At 44.8% G+C, this 17674-nt stretch overlaps 1 protein-coding gene across 11 annotated transcripts in view; it reads left to right on the top strand.

Annotated features, from left to right (window-relative positions):
* Window positions 1-17674, top strand: part of LOC140680233 (E3 ubiquitin-protein ligase NEDD4-like) — an 85396-nt gene that overhangs the window by 54439 nt on the left and 13283 nt on the right. For 7 of the 11 annotated variants that reach the window (XM_072923049.1, XM_072923048.1, XM_072923053.1 and 4 more), the window contains 12 exons: window positions 5074-5124; window positions 6578-6639; window positions 6756-6858; window positions 7086-7252; window positions 8126-8258; window positions 8768-8944; window positions 10218-10292; window positions 11733-11792; window positions 14512-14643; window positions 15115-15234; window positions 15900-16097; window positions 16519-16596. In XM_072923049.1, coding sequence (XP_072779150.1) covers window positions 5074-5124; window positions 6578-6639; window positions 6756-6858; window positions 7086-7252; window positions 8126-8258; window positions 8768-8944; window positions 10218-10292; window positions 11733-11792; window positions 14512-14643; window positions 15115-15234; window positions 15900-16097; window positions 16519-16596 — 1356 coding nt within the window. The remainder of the gene's footprint in view (window positions 1-5073; window positions 5125-6577; window positions 6640-6755; window positions 6859-7085; window positions 7253-8125; window positions 8259-8767; window positions 8945-10217; window positions 10293-11732; window positions 11793-14511; window positions 14644-15114; window positions 15235-15899; window positions 16098-16518; window positions 16597-17674) is intronic. The other 4 variants (XM_072923050.1, XM_072923047.1, XM_072923046.1 and 1 more) reach the window with 2 other exon arrangements.

Here is a 17674-nt window from a genome sequence, read left to right as displayed (position 1 = left end):
CAAATCCTCTTTCTTTTTTCATTTTTAAAGCGTTTGGTAAAAGTACAGTTCAGAATTGTTTTCTCTCCAGGTGAGACAGGTGATTTCCTGTAGCTCTCTGGGAAGGTAGCAGTGTTTTCTGCTCCTGTATTTTTCCTGTTGGTGTGTGCAGCTCTTGTATTTGTGCTGGGAAATGTGGTGCTGTCTGAGCCAGACAGTCTGGACCACTCCTGGAGCAGTTTTCCAGGACTTGGCAGCAATGGCACATCACATCTCAAGTGCTGGGTTTAAGTACTACATCAGGAAAATTGGCTTAATTGGTGCTTAATTTTTCACTTTTGTTCTACTAGAGTGGCTTCTGAGTGCTGAGTGGAGGTAAGAATTGTCTCTTGGGAGCCTGGGATTTGGCTTTGCCAAGTGGGTTTATCCCATCTTGCATGGTGCCTTTGGCCTTTAGCTGTCAGGATCAGCAGGTCTAAGCCAGCTGCCGTGTCCCCAAGGGCTGGCTTCCCTGTCCCTCTCTCCTCCTTCCCACCAAACCACTGCTGGCACATGTTCCATATGGTGTTGCCATGAGCACCCTTCACAGCCACTCTCATCACATTCTGTGTTACCCACCAGGGCTACTGTGATTCAAAAAGTTTGAGAATAACATGGCTGTAATGTATTTAGAGTAAATGTCAAGAGAAGATGGGCTCTGAACCTCAGCAGGGTTTCCACCTGGATAATAATTTAGGCCAATAGCTGTGTGCTGAAGCACGGCACAGCACGGTTGTGGTCTGAGAAAGGTGTGAACTCTGGTTTACTTTAAAGCCACTAAAAACCAGTTAAATTTACCATACGGATCATGTCTGCCTGCTCTGAAGTGAAGCAATATCTGGGTTGGAATGCAGCATCTCTTTAAACGGTGCCCAGAAATAGTACACAACAATTTTCAGGTCAGGAAGCTGGGAACATCCTGATCATCTCAAAATGCCAAGGGAACTGTAGGTGGGTGGAGTGTTATTTCCCAGCCTGGTGTCTGGCCAGGGAACCAAAGCACCTCGGAGAGCTCTGTACCCACAGTGCTCCGGCCCCAGCCCCAGCTGGCAGCAGAACGGCTTCTGGGGGCCTGTTCTTCTTTTCACAGCTTGCCACTGTCTCTGTCCAGTGCTTCAGTTTGGATGAGCCGTGGCTCTGTGGTCTGTGGGTGTTGCTGGTTCCCAGGCCAAGGTGACCACGTTTTCATACAGGGGCATTCCATAGGAACCCCTTTGGGATCATTCCCAACCTTAGGAAATTTTCAGGCACTTTCAGGAGTTTGTTCTGCATTATTGGTAATCAGTTGTAAAACAGTGTGGTGTATTGGTCCAGGTTGGGAAACAGGCAGGAAAAGCCCTCCCAGCCCAGGGCTGCTGGGAGAGCTGTCCTGATGATGTTGGTCTAAGGAAGCAGCAGATAAGCACAGGATTGCAGCTTGGCCTGGCACTGCATGGCAGCAGTAGAGCCTTTCCTTGGGGGAGCTGCATGCATTGGGGGTGTCAGCTGGTGTACACGTTTGGAAGGGCTGAATAGTATTTTGCACATGGCTAAACGTCTTTGTCCCTGTGAGACCTGCCCCCTCCTGCAGATCCTTCACATTGTGTGAGCTTTTAGTCAAAGTCCTGACTAGCCTGTTGTACCTCTGCTGTTTTCTAACTTCTGATTTCTGTTCAGACTGGAATAAAACTAAGTAGAGTTGTGTTGCCTGTTGCAGTTGCTCATGGCTTAGCTGTATTGTTTGTTCTACCTTACAGGTGCATGTCTGGGATAATATTTACCTTTTATTCCAGAGCTGATATAAGCAAGTCTAGAACAGCTGAACTGTTAACTATTGACACTTTCCCTTCTGGAAAGCAACAAGCTGCAGTGATTGAAATGAGCATCAATGCAACAGTTTATTCATACTTTTGTGTGGTTGCAAGTAAAGCTGATGTGCGTGTATACGATCCTGAGGCTCAGCTAAACATTCTGGTTTGTACAGAAGTGTCAAATGGATGCTTTTCCTTTCTCTGCTGCTTTGGAGACTAAGGGTGCCCTGAACACCCTGCAACTTTATCCCAGGCTTTTCTTCCTGGCTTGCAGCTTGATAGGCACCAAATTGCAGCCTAGTTTTTACGTACATTTGGCCTGGGAGTGTCACCTTGTCACCCCAATCTCCTACGATGAAGAGTGAGTAGTTTCATATTCTGAGGTGTTTGGCACAAGTTAGAATTTCCAAGTAGTTTTGTTGGTTTTTGAGGCTTTTTCAGAGGCTGACTACTGATTACACTTAATGAAGTGTTTCCTTGTTTTTTTCCATTGTCTTTTCCTGGACAGCTGAGGTCTTGGCTGTTCTTGGGATGCAGTGATGACCAGGGTTCATTGCAGTGTCTGTGCAGGTGTGAGGGGTCCCTCACACACTCAGGAAAATTCAGTGCACACAACACCTGCCATGCCTAGTGTGTGTGAGCCTGGTGCTGCTTTCCCACAGGATTAGTGGGAAATGATGTGAGGTGGTTGGACAGATTTGGGTTTCCTGAACACATGGGGTATTTATGTCTGCCAAAACACTGAAGTGATTACTTTTCATTTCGAGAGAGCTCCTTGGAAAATAGGATGGTGTCTGACTTTCTCCTCTTCCACAATAAATGTGCTAAACCAACCCAACAGGTGGACCAGGGGATGCTGAAATTTGGTGAAATTGCTCTGGAGTGTTAAAGGCTAATTAGGAAATTTTGGGAGAGCTTTTGTTACACTTGGGCTTTGCAGTAAGACTCTAACAAAGCATCTGAGCCCTGCCCCACCCCTGCTTGCATGTGCTTGTCCTGCTGCCCACACGGAGGCAATGGCACTTGAGGCACTGCTCCTTCTGGTGGGGAAAGTCCTAGTCAAGCCCTAGCTTTGTGAGCATCTGCATCCCGTGCCTTTGTTGTGGAGAAGGGATTCCTCACTGTCTGGGGGGATCAGACTGGAGCAGGAGGTAGCAGTGTGACACTGTGATACCCAGCTGAACAGGCTGGTGCCTTGGGTAGCTCTGTGGGTTTGAGTGACAGAGAGTTTCTCAAAACAGACATTGTTATTGTTGCCTTTTTCCCAACCTGGAAATAAAACTCAAGATAATTTTAGTAAGGAGGTAATATAAAAGGGGATCTTTATTTGAAGGCCTTTAGAAGCAGTTATGGAAAGATGTTCACAAAAGGCTACCCTTCCCAGGGGTGATTACATTTTTATAGATTTTAGGAAATCAGCATAATTGATAAAAAGCGCCAATTAGGAGGACAAGTGGTGATGCAATTATCCCCCAGTCAAGCCCCTTCTCTGGAGCCCCGTCTTCAGCACTAGTTGTAACAGTTTGTCCATAAAAATGTATCTTGAAGGGTTGTTCTCAGCCTTGATTCCCAGGAAGAACCAAGATGGTACTGGAGCCTTGTACCTGCCGGAGCTTGGAGCTTTGGAATTTGTTTTGTCTTTCTGCTTAGGGAAACGCCATGGAAAAGCACTGGGAAATGTAGCTACTGATTATATATATATATATATATATATATATATATATATACAAATATATGTGTGAAGAATACAGAGAACATAGAAAAAAAAGGGGCAAACCCCAAACAGCATCATTATAATGAGAAAAGGAAAAAAGAAGGCAGTGGAAAAGGTTCCTTTGGCTCATGAGGTGCCTTTGCTGGAAGCAGGAAGCCCCAAAGTGAGAATGCCTAAATTTTACAGCTGTGGAGGCTTGCAAGAGAAAATTCTTTTCACAGACAAAAATACTAAATAGTAATATTAATATACCAACCTCCCCCCTTTTTCTTACAGATGTATGTGTACAGTCAAGTGTTACTTAAAGACTGAATTTTACAAGAGCCCTAGTTCTGGCAAAGGTGACCATAGGCATGCAGAATTAGATGAGGAAGTAATTCTGCTTACAGAGCTGGCTGGGACTGAGGGGTTTCCAGTTCCACTGTAAACTAAAAACATATTTTGTTGGTTCAGGTTCTTTAAGGATGTTTCTAACCTACCTGAACATTTTCTGTTGTATTTTTCTTGAGCTAAAATCTGCAAGAAGAGATGTAGCAATAGGTGTATATATTTTCTTCAGAGCAGTTGTTATTGGAGTGACTGTACTGAAGCAGGAGGTGACGAGTACTTGGAATTTGCCAGTATTAAGGGGAAAGCATGTTAATTCCCTAAAAACAGGGTATGCTACCAGGTTTTTATTTTTGCTAAGAAGATTAATAGTGAAAATTCTGTAATGAAAAATCTATTCCCTGTTTTTTACTTAAAATTGGAAAACCCATGTTCTCCTCGGTGCTTTTTGCGTTGTTCCATAGCATCCAGCACAGCAGGATGTGTCCATTCTGTGGGGATCATGAAACATCACCCTATCTTTGTAGTAGAAACAGAATTCTTATGAGGTCATTGTATAAAATATGAATTTTAATATTAAACTTAATGCTCTGCTATGAGAAGTATGTAAACTTGGCTGTGCATCAGCAGCATGCACTTCCTGGAATTCCATGCATAGCGTGGTTATAAATAGGCAGCAGGTTATTTGGGAATCACTGGGGCTGATATCTGGTGTCACAAACAGTATCGGAACAGAAACTGCGTTCCCTGGTAGACATTTGGGTTTGGGAGAACACCTCTGCTTGATGGTGAGGATTCCTGTCCGATGACTCCCGGGTGCCCCTGGAGCCCAGGTCCCACAGCAAGCGCCTGTCTGCCACCGGCGTCCTTTGGCCTCAGCTGCTGCAAACACTTCCATGCTTCGCCATCGTGGGTAACGTCCCAGTCTAGACCCAGTGCTGGAATTCACCTCGCTGGGTGGGCTGCTCCCACGATGGGTAAATGTTGGACCTTTCCCCCAGGCAGAAAGTGTCAGCACCGCCACATGTGCCATGGGCCCAGAAACCTGTTTGGAGTGTCACAGAAATACTGTGCTAAGATAAATGAATTAGAACAACAAATAATGGGCAGCAGTAAGGGGGTAGAAACCAGGGATTCCTGAAGTAATGGTATTCAGTCATCTTTATTTGTGTCTCATTTGCTACTTTTTACTTTTCTGACGTTAATTTACTTTCTGTCTGACAGACCAGAGACGACTTCCTGGGCCAGGTGGATGTGCCGCTCAGTCACCTCCCGGTAAGCACCAGACCCCTGGAACCCCTTGGGGCTCTGTACAGCTGATTGCACATTCTCTTAGAGCAAGTGCTCCCAGCAGAGCTCAAAAGAAACTCTATGGACAACCAAGGCTCATCTGCGCAGGAACAGGCAGATACATTGGCTGTGCAGGGAAGGGATGTGCTTTCTGTGCAAAAAAAACTTCATGAGAGCAGCTCTGCTTCAGCAAATGCATGAAGAATCAAAAGGCTGCCAGAACTATGTCATCTGTTCATTATTTTAGCTGAAATTGAATTCTTTGCCAGCAGTAAGAGTTCAATAGCAATCAATTGAAAGTAATTGACACAGTAATAATTTTATTGTCAATAGACATTTGAGGTGTGTGGTTTGAAGGTGGTAATGTTTATTTCTGTTTCTTAATTAATGGAGGAATGCAGTGTAAAGCTGGTTCTGTAATTCTGTAAAGATCCAGTTGTCTGGTTTCCCCCCAGCAGCCAGGATTCTGCATGGGCTGCAAAATTAGATGCTGAATTAAGTGCAATTTCTATGTATAGATTTTTAAATAGAAATAAATATATTTGTATGTATATACAGTGATTGCATTAGCCTTGGTATGGACATGTCTGATATTATATACTGTTTTGGATGACTGACATTGGCTGAATGTAATTAGTATTTTTATATGTTATGCATGTTAATCTTAACATCTGTGACCTTGTAGGGCTTTTTATGTGTGAATGGGTGAAGTTGTTGCTGCTTGGGCTGGGCTTGTGTGGCTATCTCCATTTATGTATCCTTGTGCACAGACATTATCTGAATAGCCCTGGTGGGCCAGTGGGAAGAGTCCTTTCCCCCTCAGACATTTTCCATGGCAAAGCTGCTGTGGCTCAGAGCAGTCCTTCCTTCAGTAGCTCTGACCTTGTGGGACCTCCCTGCCTGCTCCTGCCCATTCCAGGGAGATAGTTACCTGTTGGGAAGGTGTGGGTGCACACTGTACATCTACAGTCATCCTTCCACGACATTGGTAGGAGCCACTGGGATGTATTTATTAACAAATTATTAATCAGCTTCCTCATCCAGCTGATTTGTCTGTCAAAGTCCTCGTTTCTCCAGTACCAGCTAATTACTATGGACAGAATTTGGGTAAATAATACAGCTTCTCACTGGGAGCACACCCCAGACAATCAGCATCACAAGTGTGTGTACGGAGTCATTGTCCTTTTCCCTTGGCATCTGAAATTCCTAGTTCTGTGCCCACAGCAGCTGTGTGTTTGCACATGCGAAGGATGTGACTTACTTGGTAAGAAAGCTGAAATTCTCAAGGAATAGAAAGTTTTCAAGATTCCAGCCTTTAGGTAACTTAGGATTCAGTGGAAGTCAGATATGTAATCTGTCAGCCTGATATGTGAATGTTCTTTATGTGGCTGGACTTGTGGGCAAGCCCTTTAATTTCCATTTTCTCCATTACTTACAGACTGAAGACCCAACCATGGAGAGGCCATACACATTTAAGGATTTCCTTCTCAGACCGCGAAGGTGAGAGGAAAGACCTTTAAAACATTTGAGGACTTTAAAACATTTCTTACTTCATGATTTTTTAATTTGCAATTATTTAAGAGTTCTTAAATGCAATGTGTCTCCTTGTCTTATAGCCACAAATCTCGTGTGAAGGGTTTCTTGAGACTTAAGATGGCGTATATGCCCAAAAATGGTGGCCAAGAGGAAGAAAACAGTGATCAGAGGGATGACTCTGAGGTAAGGTTGAAATCTCAAGGAAGGATTCAAGAAAAATTGTAGAGTCAGCTGCACTTGAAGGATAAGGCCCTGGAAACAGAGTTGGCAGTTGGTTCTCTTTGGCACCAAGCCACCAGCTAGGCACCTTTGGAAATCCCTCTTTAATAGACTGATGGGGATTTAGCTCTTTTCTCACTGAAATGAGGCACACACTGTAACCACAGAGGGCTTTTTCCTTCATTCCTAAGCATGGCTGGGACGTGGTGGATTCCAGCGATGCCGCATCTCAGCGTCAGGAGGAGCTGCCACCTCCTCCGCTGCCTCCTGGGTGGGAAGAGAAGGTGGACAACCTGGGGCGCACTTACTACGTGAACCACAACAACAGGAGCACGCAGTGGCACCGGCCCAGCCTCATGTAAGCCTCATGGGGGCTGGGTGGGATGGAGAGCCAGGCTGAGGCTCGAGTCAGAAAGGAGAACGTGCTTTGTTTGTGCCTGAAAGAGACTCGCTTGCCCCCAGCACATCACAGAGACACAGAGTGTTCTGGGAAATTCCAGGAACTCTGGCATGGCAGGGAAGGCAGTGCATTAACAACACACCTTAGAATATTAGGAGACAGATAAGGAATTTTTCAGTAATTTAACAGGAATAAATTACTTTGTTTATAGAGACTGTTGAAGAGGTAAGGAGAAAAGTCAACTCTACTAAGTTCTAATGAAATTGAACAGATTAGCTTTGAGGAGATCCTGGTTATCATTCTGTGAATACACTTCATTCCCAGGATGTGCTGTCAGAGAGGTCTGTAGCGATATCTTCTCAAGATTAGATTTAGAAAGCTGTGGCGAGTTTACATTTTACAGAGTGTGAATAACTGACAGTTGAGAGTTGTAGTGAGATCATGTATTTAACCCTGCACTGCCAAGGCTAAACCATGTCCAAGGAAGTGCTGGATCCCCTGCACTGGACATGTTCAAGGCTGGGCCCCACAGAGTGCTGGGCCATCTCATCTAGGCCAAGGTTTCCCTGTCAGCAGATGTTGAACCAGATGACCCCTGAGGTCCTTCCCAACCTGGTGTTCCATGATATTTGTGAAGTGCTTCCAGTTTTTTCTTTCAACTGAGGGATTAAACAGTCTCCTAATGATGAAGCCTGATACATGCATGAATAATGATTTTTATAATCGAAAGCATTACTGAGATTTGGAAGGCAATGGACAAAATTGGCTTAGTTTAACTTGGGCTATTTTCTTGTTCTTTTCTTCTTCCCATGCTGGGCTCTCCCCCTGCAGCGACGTGGGATCCGAGTCAGATAACAATATCAGACAGATAAACCAAGAGGCAGCTCACAGGCGGTTCCGCTCTCGGCGCCACATCAGTGAGGATTTGGAGCCAGAGCCTGTGGAGAGTGGAGACATTCCTGAGGTATGCCCAAGCCTTGGGCTTAAGGAACTGACTAAACTTAGAGCTGCCATGCTTGTCACATGTGAGCCAATTAGCACAGAGCGCAGAGAGTTGTGGTTTTACACAGCGTTTGTGGAAATTGCCTTGGGAAGATGCCAAGAGCACAATGACAGTGCAGCCAGAGGCACACTGCCAGGGTCCTGTGCAACTGCAGCTGCCTGGTGGCCTGTGGACAGCACTGAGGCTCATGTAAATGCTGGGAGAAACATTTATCATTCTGAATTGCTTGTCTTACGTACGTCGATAGAAGCACTTCCATATTCTACTCTAAACAACAGTGGAATAAATGATAAAAAAAGGGAAGTGGACTGTCTCTAACTGCCCTGTGCTTCAGTTTTCTGTAGTGCCTTGTTTTAGGGTGAAGAGAAGCTGTTGTGTGTTGGGCACAGTGAGATGGTGACACAGAAAGCAAAAGGAAAGAAGACTCAGTCTGTATAAAACCTGAACTTCGTTTTTTTCTCTTTCATTAGCCTTGGGAAACCATTTCAGAGGAGGCAAGTGCCAGTGGGGATTCCTTAAGCTTGTCACTACCACCTCCTCCTGCATCTCCAGTGTCCCGGACCAGTCCTCAGGAGCTGTCTGAGGAGCTGAGCAGAAGACTCCAGGTCACTCCTGATTCCAATGGGGAACAACTCGGCTCTTTGATTGTATGTAATGTGTAATCTGTAAAGCTCTAGTGCAGAAATGTGCTATTCTTTGGCATTACCTGACTCACTTCACGCTTGGGGAGCAACTGCTGGGCTCAGGAAAACCTCAGCATGCAGTTAAAATTCCCTTCCAAAAAATGTATCAGCTTCACCAGCAAGCAAACTGCCTAGTACAACAGAATTCCTCTGTTCGCATTTCAACAGTTTCATGTGAGTTTAACTTCAGACTCTGCTACTGTTAGACCTTTCCTGCAAAAAAATAGATAAGAGTAGAGGGTATCAAGCTAGGAATTTCCAAAGGAAAGGGAAAAACCAAAAAATGGTCTCTGTATTTGTGTTATCCATTAGTCAGATACCATTAAAAAATCAGGCTAATTGTATTAATTCCCCCCACATGTACAAGTGGGGGAATGTTTTAGGTCTCTTTGATTACAAAACTAATTGTAAATATGAAACAGAACATCTTGATCTTATTTATATTTTATTCTTGGTATGATGCTATCAAGGTACCTCTGCAGTTTATGAGATAAGAAATACTCTTGTTCTGATCAAATAGAATCTTGATTAGGTGCAGTTGTCCCAAGGAGCCAGTGCAGTTGGTCTCTGGCTGATGGGAATGTCACCTGGAGGTTAGTCAGCCAGTGACAGCTCTGATGCTCACCTGGATCTGTGTGCAGAGGCTTGTGTTGAGAACTGCAGTTTTAGTAGCCCCCCACTGGTTTTACTGCAGGTGTGTCAGTGCTGTGTTTTCCTAAGCACTGCTCAGCCCTGGAGTGCCCAGCTGGACTGGTAGGGAGGAATTGCGTTGTAGTGTCAGACATTATGTGTGTCTGCTTTTTTAGGGAGGTTTTGTTTCTAGTCACAATCATGAAGGATGTGTTTTGGGAAAAGACACAGCTAATTCAAACCTTAGCAGCAAAGAGGAAGATTGAAATTGGTTTGGTTTTTTTTTTAAAGAAATAACATAAAATTTAAAGTAAATTAATTTTTGAGACTTTGAGCTCTCATCCATAGTATTTGATTTTGGATATATTTCTTAATGCCTTATTTTTTTCAATAATTCAAAAGTTTCTTCATGTTGACATTTCTCCTTTAGGAAAATGGATGGGCCCTTTTTTTTAGTATATAGGAAGTAGAGAAATGGGATATAGCACTCTGTGGTAAAACAGAAGTAGGTAATTGTTTGCTACCTGTAATTACCGAATTTTCTGAGTAAACATAATGTTTAAAGACACCTTAACTTGGAGACATCTTTCTGGTTTTTCTCTTGCAGCAAAGAGAACCTTCTTCACGACTGAGGTCCTGCAGTGTGACAGACACAGTCGCTGAACAGTCCCAGTTATCCCTGGTAAGCCAGAGCTCCTTCCTTTTTGGGTGGACATTCTCTCATTCTGAATAACACCTTGCCTTGGGTCAGCTCTAGTCAGGCACAGATCAGTGACCAAGGTGGGCATCTGATTGTCTCAAACCAAATTCATGTGAGCTAAAAAAGGAGGACATTCCTGAGACAGGAAAATGTTTGGAGACTGAGCTAGCCACCCTCTCCTCAGTTGTTTACCATGGAAATTTAGGTTACTGCACTCCTGTGTGCAGTCAGTGGAGAAACTCCTCCAAGGGGCATTCCCAGCCCAGGAGGAGAGGGCAGGAGAGCCAGCTCTGCCTGGAACTGGAGCTGCCACAGGACTCTTGATAGCAGATGTATTTCTGTGGCCCATAAGTTGATTTTACTTGCAACATACAAATCCATCTAAAATCCCAAAGGATTGGTGTTTTGCTTGGTTGTAGTGAAAAGGAGGCAACTTCTGCAGGTTTATTTAAGGAGATTGTTCAAACAGGAAAAGATACAAAGATGTTTTGTAAACAAAGCTTCTCCTATCAGAGTATCCATGGACACTGTGCTCCAGCTGATGCCTCTCCTACACCCACGTGCAAGGGTTGCAGAGGTAGCAGGTTTGTTCTCTCTGCCACCTCTCAGCAATAGGTACAGAGACCACTTAAACTAGGAGTGTGCAAGGTGTGCTTTTGAATAAAACTGGTCAGATTGCAATAGAACCTTTCAATAGATTATACTTTTCTTCCGAGATTTTTTTCTTCATTTTTTAAAAGTTATAAATACGTCCGATGTGAATCTGCAAATAGAAAACTTGTGCATACCAAGGAGCTTGTTACCAAAGTTACTTGTCTCTGTGTTGCTTGTTCTCTCTGCTGCTCTTGGGTGAACATTTCCAGCAAGCACGGAGGTTTTCTCTTGGCTGGGTTTCCCTGTGCTGTAGCAGTTACTTAGTGTAGCTGAAGCATGTTCCTGGCTCTGGGGGTGGGTCCAAGGCGCCTCTGTGCCTGCCTGCAGGGGAACAAGGGCTGCTGTGCTGCTTTCTTGCTGTGTTTGGCACTGCTGGAGCCAGGGGCCGGGTGTGGGCTGGCAGCTGGGGCTGGGAAGAGAGAGGTCTTTCTCCTGCTTCTTGAGGGACACTCATTTCCTGAGCACATGTTCAAATCAGCAGCGCTGACAGCATTGCTCTAAACATCATCCTACCTGATCTTAACCACATTTCATCCTTCCTGAGCTAATGATCATTTCTCTTCTGGCAACTGAGCACACGTGCTTCTAAACCCAGCACTCCTCTGGGATTCTGGCTTGGTTACCAGTGGCTGATGACTTTCAGATTTGCTATTACCCATCTAACTGCTCTCTCTTGGTGAATGTGTCTGATGCCTTGCTCCTAAAGATGTGACAGTAACCTGTGACCTTCTTCAGTAAATATGTATAACATGAATTATCATTTAACAGCAGAATGGTCCCTCTAGGAGAGCTCGTTCTTCAACTGTCACAGGGGGAGAGGAGCCAACGGTAATAAAACTCTTTATCAAGCACTATCTCTAAATAAAACGGGGTGACATTTAGGTCTTGTACAATGAGGAACTTTTTTTTAAAAAAAAGCAGCCATGTGTTGAATGCAATACAGCTATTGAATGAAAACTTGGATATTTTTGTCCCAAATTTTATCAATGTTTCTCAAAACACTGCAATTGTATTCAAATACTGGCATGGTTTAGGGACATGGATGTGACATGAGTTATGACAAAGCTGTGCAGTAAGGAATGCCACAGGCTTCTGAAAAATGAAAGCTACAACAGCTAATTTTTTTAAAAGGGGTACTGGAAGCAGCAGTGATTAGAGACATCGAATCATTGTACATGTAGCTGTGTTTGCATCTTGTATCTTCTTGTTTTCCCTTACTCTCCATTAGACTAACTAATTTTAATTCTTAAAGTCGGTCTTAATTTGAGAGCCTTGGGGGTAAAGTGATATAGCACAGAGCTTTTAATGGTCTTACTGAATGCCAGTTTAATTTTCCAGCAGTTCCTCAGCAGTCCAAGACTGTAGTTTGATCATCCCATAAAATTCTTTATTTGCTGAAAGTGTAATACAAGGAAAGTGTGTTTAATCTATATTGAACTTTGATCTAATTATGTTAGAGTATGTTGAATATATATTTAACCTAACCTAATGACCTAATTAACCAGTTAACCTAATTAACTGAAGTGAGTTATTTGACAGAAATCATTTACAGTAACTATCAAAAATGGCTTTTATAAATTTACACCCTCCTAGAGAATTTGTTTCAGAGAAAGAAATTTAATTTATACTTCGTATAAATTGTTATTTGCATTTGGGAAATAAATATCTTACTTTGGGTGTTGATGCATTGTTCTGTAATACTATCAGTATTCACTGGTTGTTAGTTTTAGAACCAGAGGAGCACACTTGCAAATAACAAAGTCTAAATAAAATGCCTGACTCATTAGTAGTCAGTTAATTGTGCTAGGTGAACTTGCATGGCAGTGGTACTCCCTTGGTAGAGCATCTTGTCTTGATTAGACCTTTTAGAGCAAAATATTAGTATTTTGTGTAATGCTCAGTGTATGGTTACCAAGATGTTTTACCTCACCATGCTGCAGTAGCTGATCTTCCCTTGCCTTTGTTCAGCATTTACACCCGGAGTCCCAGGTCTGTGGAGGAACTGGGACTTGGGAGGAATTGGGATCTGTGGAGGAACTGGGAGTTACACAGGATTCATTATCTAAATCCTTTCTCTTCAAAGGCTGCATTCTCTTGGGTCTTTGGGCACCTGAGGCTTGCAGACAAACAACCTGTCAGCAGTAGAAGTCTGCAGTCACCTTGGTTTTGCCTTCAGAATCCCCACAAGCCCCCTCCTTGGAGCGGGGCCCATGGGCTCAGGCCCAGAAGCAGTGTCCTCCCCATCTCTGAGTTGTAACTGAGACACAGTGGAGTGTTTGCAGCCCTTACTGGGACGGTCCTGAGCGCGGACTGATGGATGGACAGCCGCTGGCACAGCCTGGGCAAGGTGTTCTCATTGCCTGCCAGCTCTGTGAGCCAACATAGGGAAAACAGTCCTTGGCTTTTCAGGAGAGAAGGAAATGAGTCTGAGAGTCTGCCTGGATTCTCATCTGTTTCCCTGTGTCTTCTGTCCCCTATTGGAGTATGTCAGCTTCCTGACCCAGCCGGTAGCTTTTCTCCTCTCCTTTCTTGATTATCCCTGCAGTTGTGCAGTTCCTTGTGGCAGCTGTGCTCTGCACTTAAACAGCGCCTGCACTGCCTATGGCAGTTGCTCTGGGAAAGATCTGGCAGAGATGAAGCAAGAACAAGAATTAAGTTCATTATCTTGCTGAAGCAAGGAATATAGAGGCGGGAGGAAGAGAATGTGTCCTGGATTTCAGCAGGAGCCTTCAGAGGCTTTTACTGTTTCATGGCAAAACCCCAGAGCTTGTAGTGCATCAGCCTCTGAATTAGGCAGGTCCTTCATCCCACTTGGTTCCAGTTCGTAGCTCATGTGTATGAACTCGTGGTTGGGTATTTTGGGGACAGGAAAGACACGAGAGAACGTCACGGGGACACAGTGCCTGTGGGCAACAGGATGTGACTCTTCCCTTACCTGTATGCTTCTCTTAGAACGGGGTCTGACTTGTGGAGCTTTTACTAAAAGTTTCTGTCATACTGAAGTTGAGGCTCCAGTTTGGGGTTATCTGGTGTCGTTGGGACACGGGAGCCCTGAGTGCAGCATTTGTGACAGAGCAAAATGGTTAAAAGTAACTTTATAAACCCACAGTAGTTTCTGGCAACTGATTCAAGACACAAAGAAGAGAGCAGGACTTAAGAGATCTTGACTGCATGGTTATTTAACTCATACTTCTCCATTCTGATAAAAGGAAGAAACCTCAGCCTTTTAAAGAAAACTCACTAAAACATAGAGTTCCTTTTCCTCATTATGTGTAACAAAATAGAATGTTTGAGGGCATATAAACCTGTGTGTTTGCTGACTCTGTCAAACTGACCCAAAAGATCCCTTGGGAGAAAAAAATTAAATCAAGGCACATGATAAAGAGCTTGAATTAAATTAAATCAGAAACTGGGTTTTTCCACGTGGTTGTTGTGATTAAGAAGAGTGTAAATTAATAAGTTGCCTTTTTTTTTTACAAACAACAGAGTTGAAAATGTTTTTTTAGCTATTTTAAAATAAGAATTCGATGATTTCTTGCCTGAGCAGCCTTCTGTGGCTTACGTGCACACCACGCCGGGCTTACCTTCGGGCTGGGAGGAGCGCAAGGACGCCAAGGGCCGGACCTACTACGTCAACCACAACAACCGGACCACAACGTGGACACGGCCCATCATGCAGGTACCGTGCTGCATCCTGGCAGCCAGCACTCAGCTTGGCTCAGGGTCATTCCAGCCAAGGCAGCTGCCAGGAATCTGAAATTCAAAAGAAATGCCCTCATCATTGGCATGACAATACAGACGAATCATAAAAAGCTGCAATACTTTGGGATGGTTTTGGTTGCTTCTTTTAATTATATCAAGACACAGGTTAAGGTGATTGCTGCAAGGGAGGGAATTTCCAGAGATGCAGAAGAGCTCTTAAAAGGAGGCAAATGTGCTCTTTGGATTAAATGTGAAAGTTGGCTCAAGCCATTAATAGGAGCGTAGGTACTTGGCCCTTCCAGTGGAATTACATTAAATCTCCTTTCTGGACTTTAAGGAAATCTGGTTAAGAACAGCAGCAGTGATGATAACAATGCCATCAGTTTTATCATGTCCTAAGTGTGGGCAGTGTTTGTGACATTTGTGACCTGGCTTTGCTCTGGCACAGCTCGCCGAGGACGGGATGGTGGGGCCGGGCACGAGCAGCAGCAACCACCTGAGTGAGCCGCAGATCCGGCGGCCCCGCAGCCTCAGCTCCCCCACTGTCACGCTGTCAGCGCCGCTCGAGGTGAGCCCTCCCGCTGCTCCTCACTCCTGGTCCTTCAGACAGGGGCTGCATTTCTTTCAAGTCTCTTTCCAAGTAATTCCAAACGCTGTGGACTGATGTTCACTGTGACAAGGCTAAAGAATAGCTGAAATGGCTCCCTATGCAGTCAAAGCCTGTGCGTGTTTGACTTCTGATGGCTCAAACTCTTGGTTCAAACTCTTGTCTTAGCTACTCGTGGCTGTGCTGAAGAGAGCCAGTTCTTCGGATTTCCTCTTTACGCTTAAAAGTTTGAAGAGCTGTGGCTCACAGAGCCTCGTGCTTAAAGGCTTGCTTGTAAATGAGATATATTGCCCCTGAAGCACAAAACACTGCTTTTGTCTTTTCCTTGGTAAAATGAAACATGGACACATCCAGGGCAAGTGCAGGGGAAGGTACAACCAGGTGTAAATACCGGGGACGTTGTCATTGTGCAGAGGAAGGCACAGAACACCGTGTCCTTTACAGCAAAAGACTGGGCATGTTAGAAGGCACAGATAGAGCAAATTAAGTTCTAGTAAATCAGTCCCAGCATTTAATTTTAGTATTAATTACATCGGGAATGAAAAGCTATTTGCTGTGAAGCCAGTCGGGTTGGTTTTGCAGCCCCGAGTGCCGTGTGGGCAATGGTGCTGTTTCCTGCTCCGCAGGGCATGAAGGACTCTCCGGTGCGCAGGGCGGTGAAGGACACCCTGTCCAACCCTCAGTCCCCACAGCCGTCCCCCTACAACTCCCCCAAGCCCCAGCACAAGGGGGCCCAGAGCTTCCTGCCCCCGGGCTGGGAGATGCGCATCGCCCCGAACGGCCGCCCCTTCTTCATCGACCACAACACCAAGACCACCACCTGGGTAAGGGCGCTCCAGCCGAGGCGCCGGGGGCCGCGCTCCCGCCTCTGTCTTCCTGCCTGCATGCCCCTGTTTCAGCGTGGCACTTGTCTTTGTGGTTTTAAGAGCCAAAAACGTGCATGTGGATGTAAAAGCCCTTGTGGAGTGCAGGCATCCTAAGAACAGGCCTGTGGTTTTTGAAGCATATCCCTGGACATAGCACACATTTAATGGAGTCAGGTCTTACATCACCCTAACTCACTCAGCACTGGAAAATTCATTGCACTGTAGGAATCCTAATAAAGCATGTTTTGTTTTATTCTCAAAAAATAAAAGAATAAAAAGCTGTAAACTGTAACGCAGGAGGATTTCCAGATAAGTCTGTGCTTGACTTTGTTGATCTACCTTGATCTGTTGGATTTACAGTTGCATATCTGTGTTCCAGGAGGATCCACGGCTGAAGTTTCCGGTGCATTTGAGATCCAAAGCGTCTCTGAACCCCAATGACTTGGGCCCTCTTCCTGTAAGTGATGCTGTGCCTGTGCTCTAACCTACACCTCCTGTCCCAGGGCTCTGCTCTGTTCTGGGCACAGGCTGCTGCAGCCCTTCTTGGAGGCTCTGGAGCCCTGCTGTGCCCTGGGTCTTGCTCAGGCCCTCCAGAGCCAGCCCAGGAGTCTCTAACTCATGGCCTTTTCCTGTGCTACTGAAGTGTTGATCTTTGCACACACTTACCTGGGCTGCACCTGACTGTGCTTCTAGATAATCACTGCTTAGGAAAACCAGAGCAGATTGTGCCAAGCAAGCTCTATCACTGCCCCAGCATATTGTAGCATTTAGAAATCGGAATAAATTTTGATTTTTCAATGAAACCTCCATATTTTGCAGAGCAAATCATCAATTTAATGTCAGAAGTTTTGTCATACTTGTAGTCAAAGTATAATGGGGATTTCCAGACATGTCAAATGCAGAGCTTTGCTTTCTTTTTAACATGCTCCCAGCCCTTAAAGGTAGAGAGTAATGTGTGAAAGCTGACACATTCCTGGTCACAGCAGCAGGAATGCTCTTTGGCTTTAGGAGACAGTTGTCCAGGTACGTGGGGCGTGTGTTAACCATGGAGGCACTGAAGGCCCAATTACAATTTGTTCTTTTAACTGCAAGGGGCGAAACATGCAGTGAAACCAGGGTAGCCTGACCTGTCACTAGCAACAGATTGTTAGTATCAGATTTCACCTTAGTTAAACCTCCTGGTTTGGAGTGAGGTTGGGATGACTGCAGAATTTAACATGAGTTTCTCCAACTGGACTGAAATGAAATAATTTCTCCTCTGTATTTTCTGGCAGCCCAGGCTGGCCAGCATTGCCTGTCCCTACATCCTGCCATCCACTCTCCTTTCTGCACTGCAAGCACTTGGGACATGAGAAAAGGGAACGAAGCACTGAGGACTAGGTTAGGACATTCTTGTCCCACTGTACAGGGAGCCTGGGTTACACATTTACAGTAAATAACCCACATGGCTTTCAGAAGTAAGAGCAGAAACTTTCAAACTAAGCCACGATGGATCATCCGTTCTCTGTGATTGTTTACTCACAGCAGGAAATGGG

Source organism: Taeniopygia guttata, chromosome W (genome assembly GCF_048771995.1).
Source record: "Taeniopygia guttata chromosome W, bTaeGut7.mat, whole genome shotgun sequence".
Classification (NCBI taxonomy): domain Eukaryota; kingdom Metazoa; phylum Chordata; class Aves; order Passeriformes; family Estrildidae; genus Taeniopygia; species Taeniopygia guttata.
Note: the sequence above shows the minus strand (reverse complement) of the source record. Positions and strands in the feature narration are given on the sequence as shown.